General features: G+C 52.0%; 1 protein-coding gene across 2 annotated transcripts in view; it reads right to left on the bottom strand.

Annotated features, from left to right (window-relative positions):
• carf (calcium responsive transcription factor) overlaps nucleotides 1-16,226 on the bottom strand; it is a 37,987-nt gene extending 21,761 nt beyond the window's left edge. Inside the window, exons 1-6 of one of the 2 annotated variants that reach the window (XM_071340697.1) lie at nucleotides 16,133-16,226; nucleotides 15,440-15,589; nucleotides 14,083-14,352; nucleotides 13,708-13,825; nucleotides 12,478-13,048; nucleotides 12,293-12,374 (exon numbers count right to left, since the gene is read on the bottom strand). In XM_071340697.1, the coding sequence (XP_071196798.1) occupies nucleotides 12,293-12,374; nucleotides 12,478-13,048; nucleotides 13,708-13,825; nucleotides 14,083-14,352; nucleotides 15,440-15,562 (1,164 nt within the window). In that variant the 5' untranslated portion in view covers nucleotides 15,563-15,589; nucleotides 16,133-16,226. The remainder of the gene's footprint in view (nucleotides 1-12,292; nucleotides 12,375-12,477; nucleotides 13,049-13,707; nucleotides 13,826-14,082; nucleotides 14,353-15,439; nucleotides 15,590-16,132) is intronic. The other variant, XM_071340698.1, reaches the window with a different exon arrangement.
• Between the last annotated feature and the right edge of the window lie 228 nt (nucleotides 16,227-16,454).

The following is a 16,454-nucleotide window of genomic DNA, read 5'->3' as shown; positions in this document are numbered from 1 at the left end:
CATTATGAAGCCTCAGGGCCCAGTTGGTATACGTACCTCAGCATTATGAAGCCTCGGGGCCCAGTTGGTAGACGTACCTCAGCATTATGAAGCCTCAGGGCCCAGTTGGTAGAAGTACCTCAGCATTATGAAGCCTCAGGGCCCAGTTGGTATACGTACCTCAGCATTATGAAGCCTCGGGGCCCAGTTGGTATACGTACCTCAGCATTATGAAGCCTCAGGGCCCAGTTGGTATACGTACCTCAGCATTATGAAGCCTCAGGGCCCAGTTGGTAGAAGTACCTCAGCATTATGAAGCCTCAGGGCCCAGTTGGTATACGTACCTCAGCATTATGAAGCCTCGGGGCCCAGTTGGTATACGTACCTCAGCATTATGAAGCCTCAGGGCCCAGTTGGTAGACGTACCTCAGCATTGTGAAGCCTCAGGGCCCAGTTGGTAGACGTACCTCAGCATTATGAAGCCTCAGGGCCCAGTTGGTATACGTACCTCAGCATTATGAAGCCTCAGGGCCCAGTTGGTATACGTACCTCAGCATTATGAAGCCTCAGGGCCCAGTTGGTAGACGTACCTCAGCATTATGAAGCCTCAGGGCCCAGTTGGTATACGTACCTCAGCATTATGAAGCCTCGGGGCCCAGTTGGTAGACGTACCTCAGCATTATGAAGCCTCAGGGCCCAGTTGGTAGAAGTACCTCAGCATTATGAAGCCTCAGGGCCCAGTTGGTATACGTACCTCAGCATTATGAAGCCTCGGGGCCCAGTTGGTATACGTACCTCAGCATTATGAAGCCTCAGGGCCCAGTTGGTATACGTACCTCAGCATTATGAAGCCTCAGGGCCCAGTTGGTAGAAGTACCTCAGCATTATGAAGCCTCAGGGCCCAGTTGGTATACGTACCTCAGCATTATGAAGCCTCGGGGCCCAGTTGGTAGACGTACCTCAGCATTATGAAGCCTCAGGGCCCAGTTGGTATACGTACCTCAGCATTATGAAGCCTCGGGGCCCAGTTGGTAGACGTACCTCAGCATTATGAAGCCTCAGGGCCCAGTTGGTAGAAGTACCTCAGCATTATGAAGCCTCAGGGCCCAGTTGGTATACGTACCTCAGCATTATGAAGCCTCAGGGCCCAGTTGGTAGACGTACCTCAGCATTATGAAGCCTCAGGGCCCAGTTGGTAGACGTACCTCAGCATTATGAAGCCTCAGGGCCCAGTTGGTAGAAGTACCTCAGCATTATGAAGCCTCAGGGCCCAGTTGGTAGACGTACCTCAGCATTATGAAGCCTCAGGGCCCAGTTGGTAGACGTACCTCAGCATTATGAAGCCTCAGGGCCCAGTTGGTATACGTACCTCAGCATTATGAAGCCTCAGGGCCCAGTTGGTAGACGTACCTCAGCATTATGAAGCCTCAGGGCCCAGTTGGTATACGTACCTCAGCATTATGAAGCCTCGGGGCCCAGTTGGTAGACGTACCTCAGCATTATGAAGCCTCAGGGCCCAGTTGGTAGAAGTACCTCAGCATTATGAAGCCTCAGGGCCCAGTTGGTATACGTACCTCAGCATTATGAAGCCTCGGGGCCCAGTTGGTATACGTACCTCAGCATTATGAAGCCTCAGGGCCCAGTTGGTATACGTACCTCAGCATTATGAAGCCTCAGGGCCCAGTTGGTAGAAGTACCTCAGCATTATGAAGCCTCAGGGCCCAGTTGGTATACGTACCTCAGCATTATGAAGCCTCGGGGCCCAGTTGGTATACGTACCTCAGCATTATGAAGCCTCAGGGCCCAGTTGGTAGACGTACCTCAGCATTGTGAAGCCTCAGGGCCCAGTTGGTAGACGTACCTCAGCATTATGAAGCCTCAGGGCCCAGTTGGTATACGTACCTCAGCATTATGAAGCCTCAGGGCCCAGTTGGTATACGTACCTCAGCATTATGAAGCCTCGGGGCCCAGTTGGTAGACGTACCTCAGCATTATGAAGTCTCAGGGCCCAGTTGGTAGACGTACCTCAGCATTATGAAGCCTCAGGGCCCAGTTGGTAGACGTACCTCAGCATTATGAAGCCCCAGGGCCCAGTTGGTAGACGTACCTCAGCATTATGAAGCCTCGGGGCCCAGTTGGTAGACGTACCTCAGCATTATGAAGCCTCGGGGCCCAGTTGGTAGACGTACCTCAGCATTATGAAGCCTCGGGGCCCAGTTGGTAGACGTACCTCAGCATTATGAAGCCTCGGGGCCCAGTTGGTAGACGTACCTCAGCATTATGAAGCCTCGGGGCCCAGTTGGTATACGTACCTCAGCATTATGAAGCCTCAGGGCCCAGTTGGTATACGTACCTCAGCATTATGAAGCCTCAGGGCCCAGTTGGTAGAAGTACCTCAGCATTATGAAGCCTCAGGGCCCAGTTGGTATACGTACCTCAGCATTATGAAGCCTCGGGGCCCAGTTGGTAGACGTACCTCAGCATTATGAAGCCTCAGGGCCCAGTTGGTATACGTACCTCAGCATTATGAAGCCTCGGGGCCCAGTTGGTAGACGTACCTCAGCATTATGAAGCCTCAGGGCCCAGTTGGTAGAAGTACCTCAGCATTATGAAGCCTCAGGGCCCAGTTGGTATACGTACCTCAGCATTATGAAGCCTCAGGGCCCAGTTGGTAGACGTACCTCAGCATTATGAAGCCTCAGGGCCCAGTTGGTAGACGTACCTCAGCATTATGAAGCCTCAGGGCCCAGTTGGTAGAAGTACCTCAGCATTATGAAGCCTCAGGGCCCAGTTGGTAGACGTACCTCAGCATTATGAAGCCTCAGGGCCCAGTTGGTAGACGTACCTCAGCATTATGAAGCCTCAGGGCCCAGTTGGTATACGTACCTCAGCATTATGAAGCCTCAGGGCCCAGTTGGTAGACGTACCTCAGCATTATGAAGCCTCAGGGCCCAGTTGGTATACGTACCTCAGCATTATGAAGCCTCGGGGCCCAGTTGGTAGACGTACCTCAGCATTATGAAGCCTCAGGGCCCAGTTGGTAGAAGTACCTCAGCATTATGAAGCCTCAGGGCCCAGTTGGTATACGTACCTCAGCATTATGAAGCCTCGGGGCCCAGTTGGTATACGTACCTCAGCATTATGAAGCCTCAGGGCCCAGTTGGTATACGTACCTCAGCATTATGAAGCCTCAGGGCCCAGTTGGTAGAAGTACCTCAGCATTATGAAGCCTCAGGGCCCAGTTGGTATACGTACCTCAGCATTATGAAGCCTCGGGGCCCAGTTGGTATACGTACCTCAGCATTATGAAGCCTCAGGGCCCAGTTGGTAGACGTACCTCAGCATTGTGAAGCCTCAGGGCCCAGTTGGTAGACGTACCTCAGCATTATGAAGCCTCAGGGCCCAGTTGGTATACGTACCTCAGCATTATGAAGCCTCGGGGCCCAGTTGGTAGACGTACCTCAGCATTATGAAGTCTCAGGGCCCAGTTGGTAGACGTACCTCAGCATTATGAAGCCTCAGGGCCCAGTTGGTAGACGTACCTCAGCATTATGAAGCCCCAGGGCCCAGTTGGTAGACGTACCTCAGCATTATGAAGCCTCGGGGCCCAGTTGGTAGACGTACCTCAGCATTATGAAGCCTCGGGGCCCAGTTGGTAGACGTACCTCAGCATTATGAAGCCTCGGGGCCCAGTTGGTAGACGTACCTCAGCATTATGAAGCCTCGGGGCCCAGTTGGTAGACGTACCTCAGCATTATGAAGCCTCGGGGCCCAGTTGGTAGACGTACCTCAGCCTTATGAAGCCTCTGGGCCCAGTTGGTAGACGTACCTCGGCATTATGAATCCTCAGGGCCCAGTTGGTAGACGTACCTCAGCATTATGAATCCTCAGGGCCCAGTTGGTAGACGTACCTCAGCATTAGGAAGCCTCAGGGCCCAGTTGGTAGACGTACCTCAGCATTATGAAGCCTCAGGGCCCAGTTGGTAGACGTACCTCAGCATTATGAAGCCTCGGGGCCCAGTTGGTAGACGTACCTCAGCATTATGAAGCCTCAGGGCCCAGTTGGTAGACGTACCTCAGCATTATGAATCCTCAGGGCCCAGTTGGTAGACGTACCTCAGCATTATGAAGCCTCGGGGCCCAGTTGGTAGACGTACCTCAGCATTATGAAGCATCGGGGCCCAGTTGGTAGACGTACCTCAGCATTATGAAGCCTCGGGGCCCAGTTGGTAGACGTACCTCAGCATTATGAAGCATCGGGGCCCAGTTGGTAGAAGTACCTCAGCATTATGAAGCCTCGGGGCCCAGTTGGTAGACGTACCTCAGCATTATGAAGCCTCGGGCCCAGTTGGTAGACGTACCTCAGCATTATGAAGCCTCGGGGCCCAGTTGGTAGACGTACCTCAGCATTATGAAGCCTCGGGGCCCAGTTGGTAGACGTACCTCAGCATTATGAAGCCTCAGGGCCCAGTTGGTAGAAGTACCTCAGCATTATGAAGCCTCAGGGCCCAGTTGGTATACGTACCTCAGCATTATGAAGCCTCGGGGCCCAGTTGGTATACGTACCTCAGCATTATGAAGCCTCAGGGCCCAGTTGGTATACGTACCTCAGCATTATGAAGCCTCAGGGCCCAGTTGGTAGAAGTACCTCAGCATTATGAAGCCTCAGGGCCCAGTTGGTATACGTACCTCAGCATTATGAAGCCTCGGGGCCCAGTTGGTATACGTACCTCAGCATTATGAAGCCTCAGGGCCCAGTTGGTAGACGTACCTCAGCATTATGAAGCCTCAGGGCCCAGTTGGTATACGTACCTCAGCATTATGAAGCCTCAGGGCCCAGTTGGTATACGTACCTCAGCATTATGAAGCCTCGGGGCCCAGTTGGTAGACGTACCTCAGCATTATGAAGTCTCAGGGCCCAGTTGGTAGACGTACCTCAGCATTATGAAGCCTCAGGGCCCAGTTGGTAGACGTACCTCAGCATTATGAAGCCCCAGGGCCCAGTTGGTAGACGTACCTCAGCATTATGAAGCCTCGGGGCCCAGTTGGTAGACGTACCTCAGCATTATGAAGCCTCGGGGCCCAGTTGGTAGACGTACCTCAGCATTATGAAGCCTCGGGGCCCAGTTGGTAGACGTACCTCAGCATTATGAAGCCTCGGGGCCCAGTTGGTAGACGTACCTCAGCCTTATGAAGCCTCTGGGCCCAGTTGGTAGACGTACCTCGGCATTATGAATCCTCAGGGCCCAGTTGGTAGACGTACCTCAGCATTATGAATCCTCAGGGCCCAGTTGGTAGACGTACCTCAGCATTAGGAAGCCTCAGGGCCCAGTTGGTAGACGTACCTCAGCATTATGAAGCCTCAGGGCCCAGTTGGTAGACGTACCTCAGCATTATGAAGCCTCGGGGCCCAGTTGGTAGACGTACCTCAGCATTATGAAGCCTCAGGGCCCAGTTGGTAGAAGTACCTCAGCATTATGAAGCCTCAGGGCCCAGTTGGTAGACGTACCTCAGCATTATGAAGCCTCAGGGCCCAGTTGGTAGACGTACCTCAGCATTATGAAGCCTCAGGGCCCAGTTGGTATACGTACCTCAGCATTATGAAGCCTCAGGGCCCAGTTGGTAGACGTACCTCAGCATTATGAAGCCTCAGGGCCCAGTTGGTATACGTACCTCAGCATTATGAAGCCTCGGGGCCCAGTTGGTAGACGTACCTCAGCATTATGAAGCCTCAGGGCCCAGTTGGTAGAAGTACCTCAGCATTATGAAGCCTCAGGGCCCAGTTGGTATACGTACCTCAGCATTATGAAGCCTCGGGGCCCAGTTGGTATACGTACCTCAGCATTATGAAGCCTCAGGGCCCAGTTGGTATACGTACCTCAGCATTATGAAGCCTCAGGGCCCAGTTGGTAGAAGTACCTCAGCATTATGAAGCCTCAGGGCCCAGTTGGTATACGTACCTCAGCATTATGAAGCCTCGGGGCCCAGTTGGTAGACGTACCTCAGCATTATGAAGCCTCAGGGCCCAGTTGGTATACGTACCTCAGCATTATGAAGCCTCGGGGCCCAGTTGGTAGACGTACCTCAGCATTATGAAGCCTCAGGGCCCAGTTGGTAGAAGTACCTCAGCATTATGAAGCCTCAGGGCCCAGTTGGTATACGTACCTCAGCATTATGAAGCCTCAGGGCCCAGTTGGTAGACGTACCTCAGCATTATGAAGCCTCAGGGCCCAGTTGGTAGACGTACCTCAGCATTATGAAGCCTCAGGGCCCAGTTGGTAGAAGTACCTCAGCATTATGAAGCCTCAGGGCCCAGTTGGTAGACGTACCTCAGCATTATGAAGCCTCAGGGCCCAGTTGGTAGACGTACCTCAGCATTATGAAGCCTCAGGGCCCAGTTGGTATACGTACCTCAGCATTATGAAGCCTCAGGGCCCAGTTGGTAGACGTACCTCAGCATTATGAAGCCTCAGGGCCCAGTTGGTATACGTACCTCAGCATTATGAAGCCTCGGGGCCCAGTTGGTAGACGTACCTCAGCATTATGAAGCCTCAGGGCCCAGTTGGTAGAAGTACCTCAGCATTATGAAGCCTCAGGGCCCAGTTGGTATACGTACCTCAGCATTATGAAGCCTCGGGGCCCAGTTGGTATACGTACCTCAGCATTATGAAGCCTCAGGGCCCAGTTGGTATACGTACCTCAGCATTATGAAGCCTCAGGGCCCAGTTGGTAGAAGTACCTCAGCATTATGAAGCCTCAGGGCCCAGTTGGTATACGTACCTCAGCATTATGAAGCCTCGGGGCCCAGTTGGTATACGTACCTCAGCATTATGAAGCCTCAGGGCCCAGTTGGTAGACGTACCTCAGCATTGTGAAGCCTCAGGGCCCAGTTGGTAGACGTACCTCAGCATTATGAAGCCTCAGGGCCCAGTTGGTATACGTACCTCAGCATTATGAAGCCTCAGGGCCCAGTTGGTATACGTACCTCAGCATTATGAAGCCTCAGGGCCCAGTTGGTAGACGTACCTCAGCATTATGAAGCCTCAGGGCCCAGTTGGTATACGTACCTCAGCATTATGAAGCCTCGGGGCCCAGTTGGTAGACGTACCTCAGCATTATGAAGCCTCAGGGCCCAGTTGGTAGAAGTACCTCAGCATTATGAAGCCTCAGGGCCCAGTTGGTATACGTACCTCAGCATTATGAAGCCTCGGGGCCCAGTTGGTATACGTACCTCAGCATTATGAAGCCTCAGGGCCCAGTTGGTATACGTACCTCAGCATTATGAAGCCTCAGGGCCCAGTTGGTAGAAGTACCTCAGCATTATGAAGCCTCAGGGCCCAGTTGGTATACGTACCTCAGCATTATGAAGCCTCGGGGCCCAGTTGGTAGACGTACCTCAGCATTATGAAGCCTCAGGGCCCAGTTGGTATACGTACCTCAGCATTATGAAGCCTCGGGGCCCAGTTGGTAGACGTACCTCAGCATTATGAAGCCTCAGGGCCCAGTTGGTAGAAGTACCTCAGCATTATGAAGCCTCAGGGCCCAGTTGGTATACGTACCTCAGCATTATGAAGCCTCAGGGCCCAGTTGGTAGACGTACCTCAGCATTATGAAGCCTCAGGGCCCAGTTGGTAGACGTACCTCAGCATTATGAAGCCTCAGGGCCCAGTTGGTAGAAGTACCTCAGCATTATGAAGCCTCAGGGCCCAGTTGGTAGACGTACCTCAGCATTATGAAGCCTCAGGGCCCAGTTGGTAGACGTACCTCAGCATTATGAAGCCTCAGGGCCCAGTTGGTATACGTACCTCAGCATTATGAAGCCTCAGGGCCCAGTTGGTAGACGTACCTCAGCATTATGAAGCCTCAGGGCCCAGTTGGTATACGTACCTCAGCATTATGAAGCCTCGGGGCCCAGTTGGTAGACGTACCTCAGCATTATGAAGCCTCAGGGCCCAGTTGGTAGAAGTACCTCAGCATTATGAAGCCTCAGGGCCCAGTTGGTATACGTACCTCAGCATTATGAAGCCTCGGGGCCCAGTTGGTATACGTACCTCAGCATTATGAAGCCTCAGGGCCCAGTTGGTATACGTACCTCAGCATTATGAAGCCTCAGGGCCCAGTTGGTAGAAGTACCTCAGCATTATGAAGCCTCAGGGCCCAGTTGGTATACGTACCTCAGCATTATGAAGCCTCGGGGCCCAGTTGGTATACGTACCTCAGCATTATGAAGCCTCAGGGCCCAGTTGGTAGACGTACCTCAGCATTGTGAAGCCTCAGGGCCCAGTTGGTAGACGTACCTCAGCATTATGAAGCCTCAGGGCCCAGTTGGTATACGTACCTCAGCATTATGAAGCCTCAGGGCCCAGTTGGTATACGTACCTCAGCATTATGAAGCCTCGGGGCCCAGTTGGTAGACGTACCTCAGCATTATGAAGTCTCAGGGCCCAGTTGGTAGACGTACCTCAGCATTATGAAGCCTCAGGGCCCAGTTGGTAGACGTACCTCAGCATTATGAAGCCCCAGGGCCCAGTTGGTAGACGTACCTCAGCATTATGAAGCCTCGGGGCCCAGTTGGTAGACGTACCTCAGCATTATGAAGCCTCGGGGCCCAGTTGGTAGACGTACCTCAGCATTATGAAGCCTCGGGGCCCAGTTGGTAGACGTACCTCAGCATTATGAAGCCTCGGGGCCCAGTTGGTAGACGTACCTCAGCATTATGAAGCCTCGGGGCCCAGTTGGTATACGTACCTCAGCATTATGAAGCCTCAGGGCCCAGTTGGTATACGTACCTCAGCATTATGAAGCCTCAGGGCCCAGTTGGTAGAAGTACCTCAGCATTATGAAGCCTCAGGGCCCAGTTGGTATACGTACCTCAGCATTATGAAGCCTCGGGGCCCAGTTGGTAGACGTACCTCAGCATTATGAAGCCTCAGGGCCCAGTTGGTATACGTACCTCAGCATTATGAAGCCTCGGGGCCCAGTTGGTAGACGTACCTCAGCATTATGAAGCCTCAGGGCCCAGTTGGTAGAAGTACCTCAGCATTATGAAGCCTCAGGGCCCAGTTGGTATACGTACCTCAGCATTATGAAGCCTCAGGGCCCAGTTGGTAGACGTACCTCAGCATTATGAAGCCTCAGGGCCCAGTTGGTAGACGTACCTCAGCATTATGAAGCCTCAGGGCCCAGTTGGTAGAAGTACCTCAGCATTATGAAGCCTCAGGGCCCAGTTGGTAGACGTACCTCAGCATTATGAAGCCTCAGGGCCCAGTTGGTAGACGTACCTCAGCATTATGAAGCCTCAGGGCCCAGTTGGTATACGTACCTCAGCATTATGAAGCCTCAGGGCCCAGTTGGTAGACGTACCTCAGCATTATGAAGCCTCAGGGCCCAGTTGGTATACGTACCTCAGCATTATGAAGCCTCGGGGCCCAGTTGGTAGACGTACCTCAGCATTATGAAGCCTCAGGGCCCAGTTGGTAGAAGTACCTCAGCATTATGAAGCCTCAGGGCCCAGTTGGTATACGTACCTCAGCATTATGAAGCCTCGGGGCCCAGTTGGTATACGTACCTCAGCATTATGAAGCCTCAGGGCCCAGTTGGTATACGTACCTCAGCATTATGAAGCCTCAGGGCCCAGTTGGTAGAAGTACCTCAGCATTATGAAGCCTCAGGGCCCAGTTGGTATACGTACCTCAGCATTATGAAGCCTCGGGGCCCAGTTGGTATACGTACCTCAGCATTATGAAGCCTCAGGGCCCAGTTGGTAGACGTACCTCAGCATTGTGAAGCCTCAGGGCCCAGTTGGTAGACGTACCTCAGCATTATGAAGCCTCAGGGCCCAGTTGGTATACGTACCTCAGCATTATGAAGCCTCGGGGCCCAGTTGGTAGACGTACCTCAGCATTATGAAGTCTCAGGGCCCAGTTGGTAGACGTACCTCAGCATTATGAAGCCTCAGGGCCCAGTTGGTAGACGTACCTCAGCATTATGAAGCCCCAGGGCCCAGTTGGTAGACGTACCTCAGCATTATGAAGCCTCGGGGCCCAGTTGGTAGACGTACCTCAGCATTATGAAGCCTCGGGGCCCAGTTGGTAGACGTACCTCAGCATTATGAAGCCTCGGGGCCCAGTTGGTAGACGTACCTCAGCATTATGAAGCCTCGGGGCCCAGTTGGTAGACGTACCTCAGCATTATGAAGCCTCGGGGCCCAGTTGGTAGACGTACCTCAGCCTTATGAAGCCTCTGGGCCCAGTTGGTAGACGTACCTCGGCATTATGAATCCTCAGGGCCCAGTTGGTAGACGTACCTCAGCATTATGAATCCTCAGGGCCCAGTTGGTAGACGTACCTCAGCATTAGGAAGCCTCAGGGCCCAGTTGGTAGACGTACCTCAGCATTATGAAGCCTCAGGGCCCAGTTGGTAGACGTACCTCAGCATTATGAAGCCTCGGGGCCCAGTTGGTAGACGTACCTCAGCATTATGAAGCCTCAGGGCCCAGTTGGTAGACGTACCTCAGCATTATGAATCCTCAGGGCCCAGTTGGTAGACGTACCTCAGCATTATGAAGCCTCGGGGCCCAGTTGGTAGACGTACCTCAGCATTATGAAGCATCGGGGCCCAGTTGGTAGACGTACCTCAGCATTATGAAGCCTCGGGGCCCAGTTGGTAGACGTACCTCAGCATTATGAAGCATCGGGGCCCAGTTGGTAGAAGTACCTCAGCATTATGAAGCCTCGGGGCCCAGTTGGTAGACGTACCTCAGCATTATGAAGCCTCGGGCCCAGTTGGTAGACGTACCTCAGCATTATGAAGCCTCGGGGCCCAGTTGGTAGACGTACCTCAGCATTATGAAGCCTCGGGGCCCAGTTGGTAGACGTACCTCAGCATTATGAAGCCTCAGGGCCCAGTTGGTAGAAGTACCTCAGCATTATGAAGCCTCAGGGCCCAGTTGGTATACGTACCTCAGCATTATGAAGCCTCGGGGCCCAGTTGGTATACGTACCTCAGCATTATGAAGCCTCAGGGCCCAGTTGGTATACGTACCTCAGCATTATGAAGCCTCAGGGCCCAGTTGGTAGAAGTACCTCAGCATTATGAAGCCTCAGGGCCCAGTTGGTATACGTACCTCAGCATTATGAAGCCTCGGGGCCCAGTTGGTATACGTACCTCAGCATTATGAAGCCTCAGGGCCCAGTTGGTAGACGTACCTCAGCATTATGAAGCCTCAGGGCCCAGTTGGTATACGTACCTCAGCATTATGAAGCCTCAGGGCCCAGTTGGTATACGTACCTCAGCATTATGAAGCCTCGGGGCCCAGTTGGTAGACGTACCTCAGCATTATGAAGTCTCAGGGCCCAGTTGGTAGACGTACCTCAGCATTATGAAGCCTCAGGGCCCAGTTGGTAGACGTACCTCAGCATTATGAAGCCCCAGGGCCCAGTTGGTAGACGTACCTCAGCATTATGAAGCCTCGGGGCCCAGTTGGTAGACGTACCTCAGCATTATGAAGCCTCGGGGCCCAGTTGGTAGACGTACCTCAGCATTATGAAGCCTCGGGGCCCAGTTGGTAGACGTACCTCAGCATTATGAAGCCTCGGGGCCCAGTTGGTAGACGTACCTCAGCCTTATGAAGCCTCTGGGCCCAGTTGGTAGACGTACCTCGGCATTATGAATCCTCAGGGCCCAGTTGGTAGACGTACCTCAGCATTATGAATCCTCAGGGCCCAGTTGGTAGACGTACCTCAGCATTATGAAGCCTCAGGGCCCAGTTGGTAGACGTACCTCAGCATTATGAAGCCTCAGGGCCCAGTTGGTAGACGTACCTCAGCATTATGAAGCCTCGGGGCCCAGTTGGTAGACGTACCTCAGCATTATGAAGCCTCAGGGCCCAGTTGGTAGACGTACCTCAGCATTATGAAGCCTCAGGGCCCAGTTGGTAGACGTACCTCAGCATTATGAATCCTCAGGGCCCAGTTGGTAGACGTACCTCAGCATTATGAAGCCTCGGGGCCCAGTTGGTAGACGTACCTCAGCATTATGAAGCATCGGGGCCCAGTTGGTAGACGTACCTCAGCATTATGAAGCCTCGGGGCCCAGTTGGTAGACGTACCTCAGCATTATGAAGCATCGGGGCCCAGTTGGTAGAAGTACCTCAGCATTATGAAGCCTCGGGGCCCAGTTGGTAGACGTACCTCAGCATTATGAAGCCTCGGGCCCAGTTGGTAGACGTACCTCAGCATTATGAAGCCTCGGGGCCCAGTTGGTAGACGTACCTCAGCATTATGAAGCCTCGGGGCCCAGTTGGTAGACGTACCTCAGCATTGTGAAGCCTCAGGGCCCAGTTGGGGGCGTTGGATGGGAGAGGTTTCAGAAGAGAGGTGAAACAGTCCTGAGAGCTACACACAACAACAACAGTAGCAGTTACAACTATTGTCAAATGAACCTAATATTCCTTGAAGAGTTACTGAGTTTAACTCTAAGAAGAAGATGTGAGCCCACCTCTGTGTCGAGGTCTTAGCTGCAGCCGATGTGACTGTAGTCAAACCGCCGCTGTCATCCGTAACAGCCGATGTGACTGTAGTCAAACCGCCGCTGTCATCCGTAACAGCCGATGTGACTGTAGTCAAACCGCCGCTGTCATCCGTAACAGCCGATGTGACTGTAGTCAAACCGCCGCTGTCATCCGTAACAGCCGATGATACTGTAGTCAAACTGCCGCTGTCATCCGTAACAGCCGTTGTGACTGTAGTCAAACTGCCGCTGTCATCCGTAACAGCCGATGATACTGTAGTCAAACTGCCGCTGTCATCCGTAACAGCCGATGTGACTGTAGTCAAACCGCCGCTGTCATCCGTAACAGCCGATGTGACTGTAGTCAAACCGCCACTGTCATCCGTAACAGCCGATGATACTGTAGTCAAACCGCCGCTGTCATCCGTAACAGCCGATGTGACTGTAGTCAAACCGCCGCTGTCATCCGTAACAGCCGATGTGACTGTAGTCAAACCGCCGCTGTCATCCGTAACAGCCGTTAACGTGATGGAGTGAAGCTCTTCCTCCCCGCAGGATCCTAAACAGATCAGACAATCTCAACTTCATACACCAAACTATAGAGAGCACAGGAGGCTGGTGGCACCTTCAATTTGGGGAGGACTGGCTCGTGGTAATGACTGGAGCGGAATCGGTGGAATGGTATCAAATACATCAAATCACATGGTTTCCAGGTGGTCGATGCCGTTCCGTTTGCGGAACGTCCTCCCCTCACCAGCCTCCTCTGATAGAGATGGTGTTATATTCAATTTTGTAACACCAAACACTGTACAGGGAATTTGATCAATTTATGTTAAAATTCCTTGACATTGTCTAAACATGAAATATAATATAATAACTAATATATTTCCAGACGGAACGTCAGAAATGCTGACTTCTGCTTGCCTGACGACTCATCCTGCTTGCCTGACGACTCATCCTGCTTGCCTGATGACTCATCCTGCTTGCCTGACGACTCATCCTGCTTGCCTCATCCTGCTTGCCTGACGACTCATCCTGCTTGCCTGACGACTCATCCTGCTTGCCTGACGACTCATCCTGCTTGCCTGACGACTCATCCTGAATTGAACTCTGCTGCTCAGTCGATCGCTCCATACATCAGTCTGACCTGAAGTCATTTTGTAGGCCAGCTCTGGTCTAAAGTAGTGCACTATAATAGGGAATAGAGGTTAACAATACCTGTAGGGTCTATGATGTCAAGTAGGTGTCCTCTAGGAAGTAACACCTGAGCCCCTCCTAGCTGATTAGATGGGATAACATACATCTCTCCATTGTCTGACTGACTGGTCACTAGCACCTAGAGGAACAAAGATGTTTAGATTACACGAAGACCCTAAACTCAACAGTTCATAGGCTGTGTTTAAGAAGCATGGAACAAAAAAAAACGAATTGACTAGTCTAGCCTGATGCTGAACAGATCTGTTTGTGCTGACTAGCCAATCGGGCGATAACAAGTTGGCTATTCAGCGTAAACAGATCTGGGATCACCAGGATACCATGTGACAGCTGCCTGGACCTGTTTCTATGCTCTTGTGAACCCCCCCCTCTACTCACCATGCGTTCACATTGTAGGGGCTGTCCATTCTGATCAAGTATGATAAACTCATCTGTCCGTGATAATGTCTGTGTCTGTATCGCTGCCTGATTCTCTGTCTGTGACAGTATCAGCATTTCTGTCTTTGTCAGTTCCTCAGGTTTGATTTCAGTGTGGACTGGTGCCCAGCTGTCTAGAGGAGCTAGGCTGTTGATAACAAGGAGCTCTGAGGACTGTGGCTTCGTCTCATTCTCTTCAGGTTCACTGGGCTCCTGGAACACAATACAATACTTCACATGCATGTGATTATGCTCATTTACATTGATCTGGTCTCCTGATATCTGGACTGTATTATTCTTTCTCATCACAAATCATTTTGAAACGTATAGGGTCAAGTCCCACCAACTCCTAGGGTCAAGTCCCACCAACTCCTAGGGTCAAGTCCCACCAACTCCTAGGGTCAAGTCCCACCAACTCCTAGGGTCAAGTCCCACCAACTCCTAGGGTCAAGTCCCACCAACTCCTAGGGTCAAGTCCCACCAACTCCTAGGGTCAAGTCCCACCAACTCCTAGGGTCAAGTCCCACCAACTCCTAGGGTCAAGTCCCACCAACTCATAGGGTCAAGTCCCACCAATTCCTAGGGTCAAGTCCCACCAACTCATAGGGTCAAGTACCACCAATTCCTAGGGTCAAGTCCCACCAACTCATAGGGTCAAGTCCCACCAACTCATAGGGTCAAGTCCCACCAACTCCTAGGGTCAAGTCCCACCAACTCCTAGGGTCAAGTCCCACCAACTCCTAGGGTCAAGTCCCACCAACTCCTAGGGTCAAGTCCCACCAACTCATAGGGTCAAGTACCACCAATTACTAGGGTCAAGTCCCACCAATTCCTAGGGTCAAGTACCACCAACTCATAGGGTCAAGTACCACCGACTCATAGGGTCAAGTCCCACCGACTCATAGGGTCAAGTCCCACCGACTCATAGGGTCAAGTCCCACCGACTCATATGGTCAAATCCCACCGACTCATAGGGTCAAATCCCACCGACTCATAGGGTCAAATCCCACCGACTCATAGGGTCAAGTCCCACCGACTCATAGGGTCAAGTCCCACCGACTCATAGGGTCAAGTCCCACCGACTCATAGGGTCAAGTCCCACCGACTCATAGGGTCTAAGTCCCACCGACTCATAGGGTCTAAGTCCCACCGACTCATAGGGTCTAAGTCCCACCGACTCATAGGGTCTAAGTCCCACCGACTCATAGGTTTTAAGTCCCACCAACTCATAGGTTTTAAGTCCCACCAACTCATAGGTTTTAAGTCCCACCAACTCATAGGTTTTAAGTCCCACCAACTCATAGGTTTTAAGTCCCACCTGTTGTGTTTCAGTGATATGAGACCAGTGGAGGTCTGTGTGTTTGGGCTCATCCTCTTCAGTGGTCAGTGGAGGCTTTGAGTCCAGAGCATCCTCTTCCTTAGCTCTCTCCTGCTCCTCCATCTCCCAAGCAGACAGTCAACTAACTAGCTACATACACAAACCAATATAACCCTATTAGAGAGTGACCAGGTACAGGTAATTAAATGGGTGCAAAGTGTGTCAACATCAATCAGTATTGTAATTGCAAATCCATTCATTGGCATTTTCAGAATGGTCACTGGATCTAGATTGCTAGCTAGTTAACCATAACAAAGACAGCTGGTGCACAGCAAGACGGTTTATTCAATGCTCGACTCTGGGGGCATTTCTATAAGAGTCGTTTGTGATTGTTTTTGATTGATTGCAGGAGTAGAGTCTCCTAGCTACCCAAACATATCATCATCCCTGGTCTTGGTCATAAAACGTTCTTTAAAGCGCCATGTTGGATTAAAATGTCTGTGTAGCAAGCTAGCTATCGTTAGCTTATTTGGCTAGCCTAGCTAGTAAAGGAGAATATCTAGTTGAGTCAAACAATTCTCATGATTTAGGATAGTCTACCTCTTTACATAGCCCTCTCTAGTCTGACTGTGTAGCTACAGCGTTGTGGGTATGGGGGACAAGGATTGGAAATTCAAAACGAGTCTACTCAACCTCGTCTTCGCCCAGACTTCTGCTCGCCTCGTTCTCGACCAACAAACGCGATTTTTCCTTTCATCCGGTATGAAAAATATTTGATCCTCGGAGGACGCCGTCGAAGGCATATTTAACTTCTGGTACTATATATTTTCACCACAGAGAGGCGCAATTTCCACATCTTTCAGGAAGTGACGCCGAGTTGCTGATTTCCACCTAAGAACATACAGAGAATGAACTGGTGGTGATGGCTAGAAGGGATACCGATTTTGTAAAAGTTACGCTATAGTCCGGTTCACTACATCGAGTTTCCGTTTTACGCAGCGTCGAGTTCTACAGC

This window comes from Salvelinus alpinus, chromosome 14 (genome assembly GCF_045679555.1).
Source record: "Salvelinus alpinus chromosome 14, SLU_Salpinus.1, whole genome shotgun sequence".
NCBI classification, from domain to species: domain Eukaryota; kingdom Metazoa; phylum Chordata; class Actinopteri; order Salmoniformes; family Salmonidae; genus Salvelinus; species Salvelinus alpinus.
Note: the sequence above shows the minus strand (reverse complement) of the source record. Positions and strands in the feature narration are given on the sequence as shown.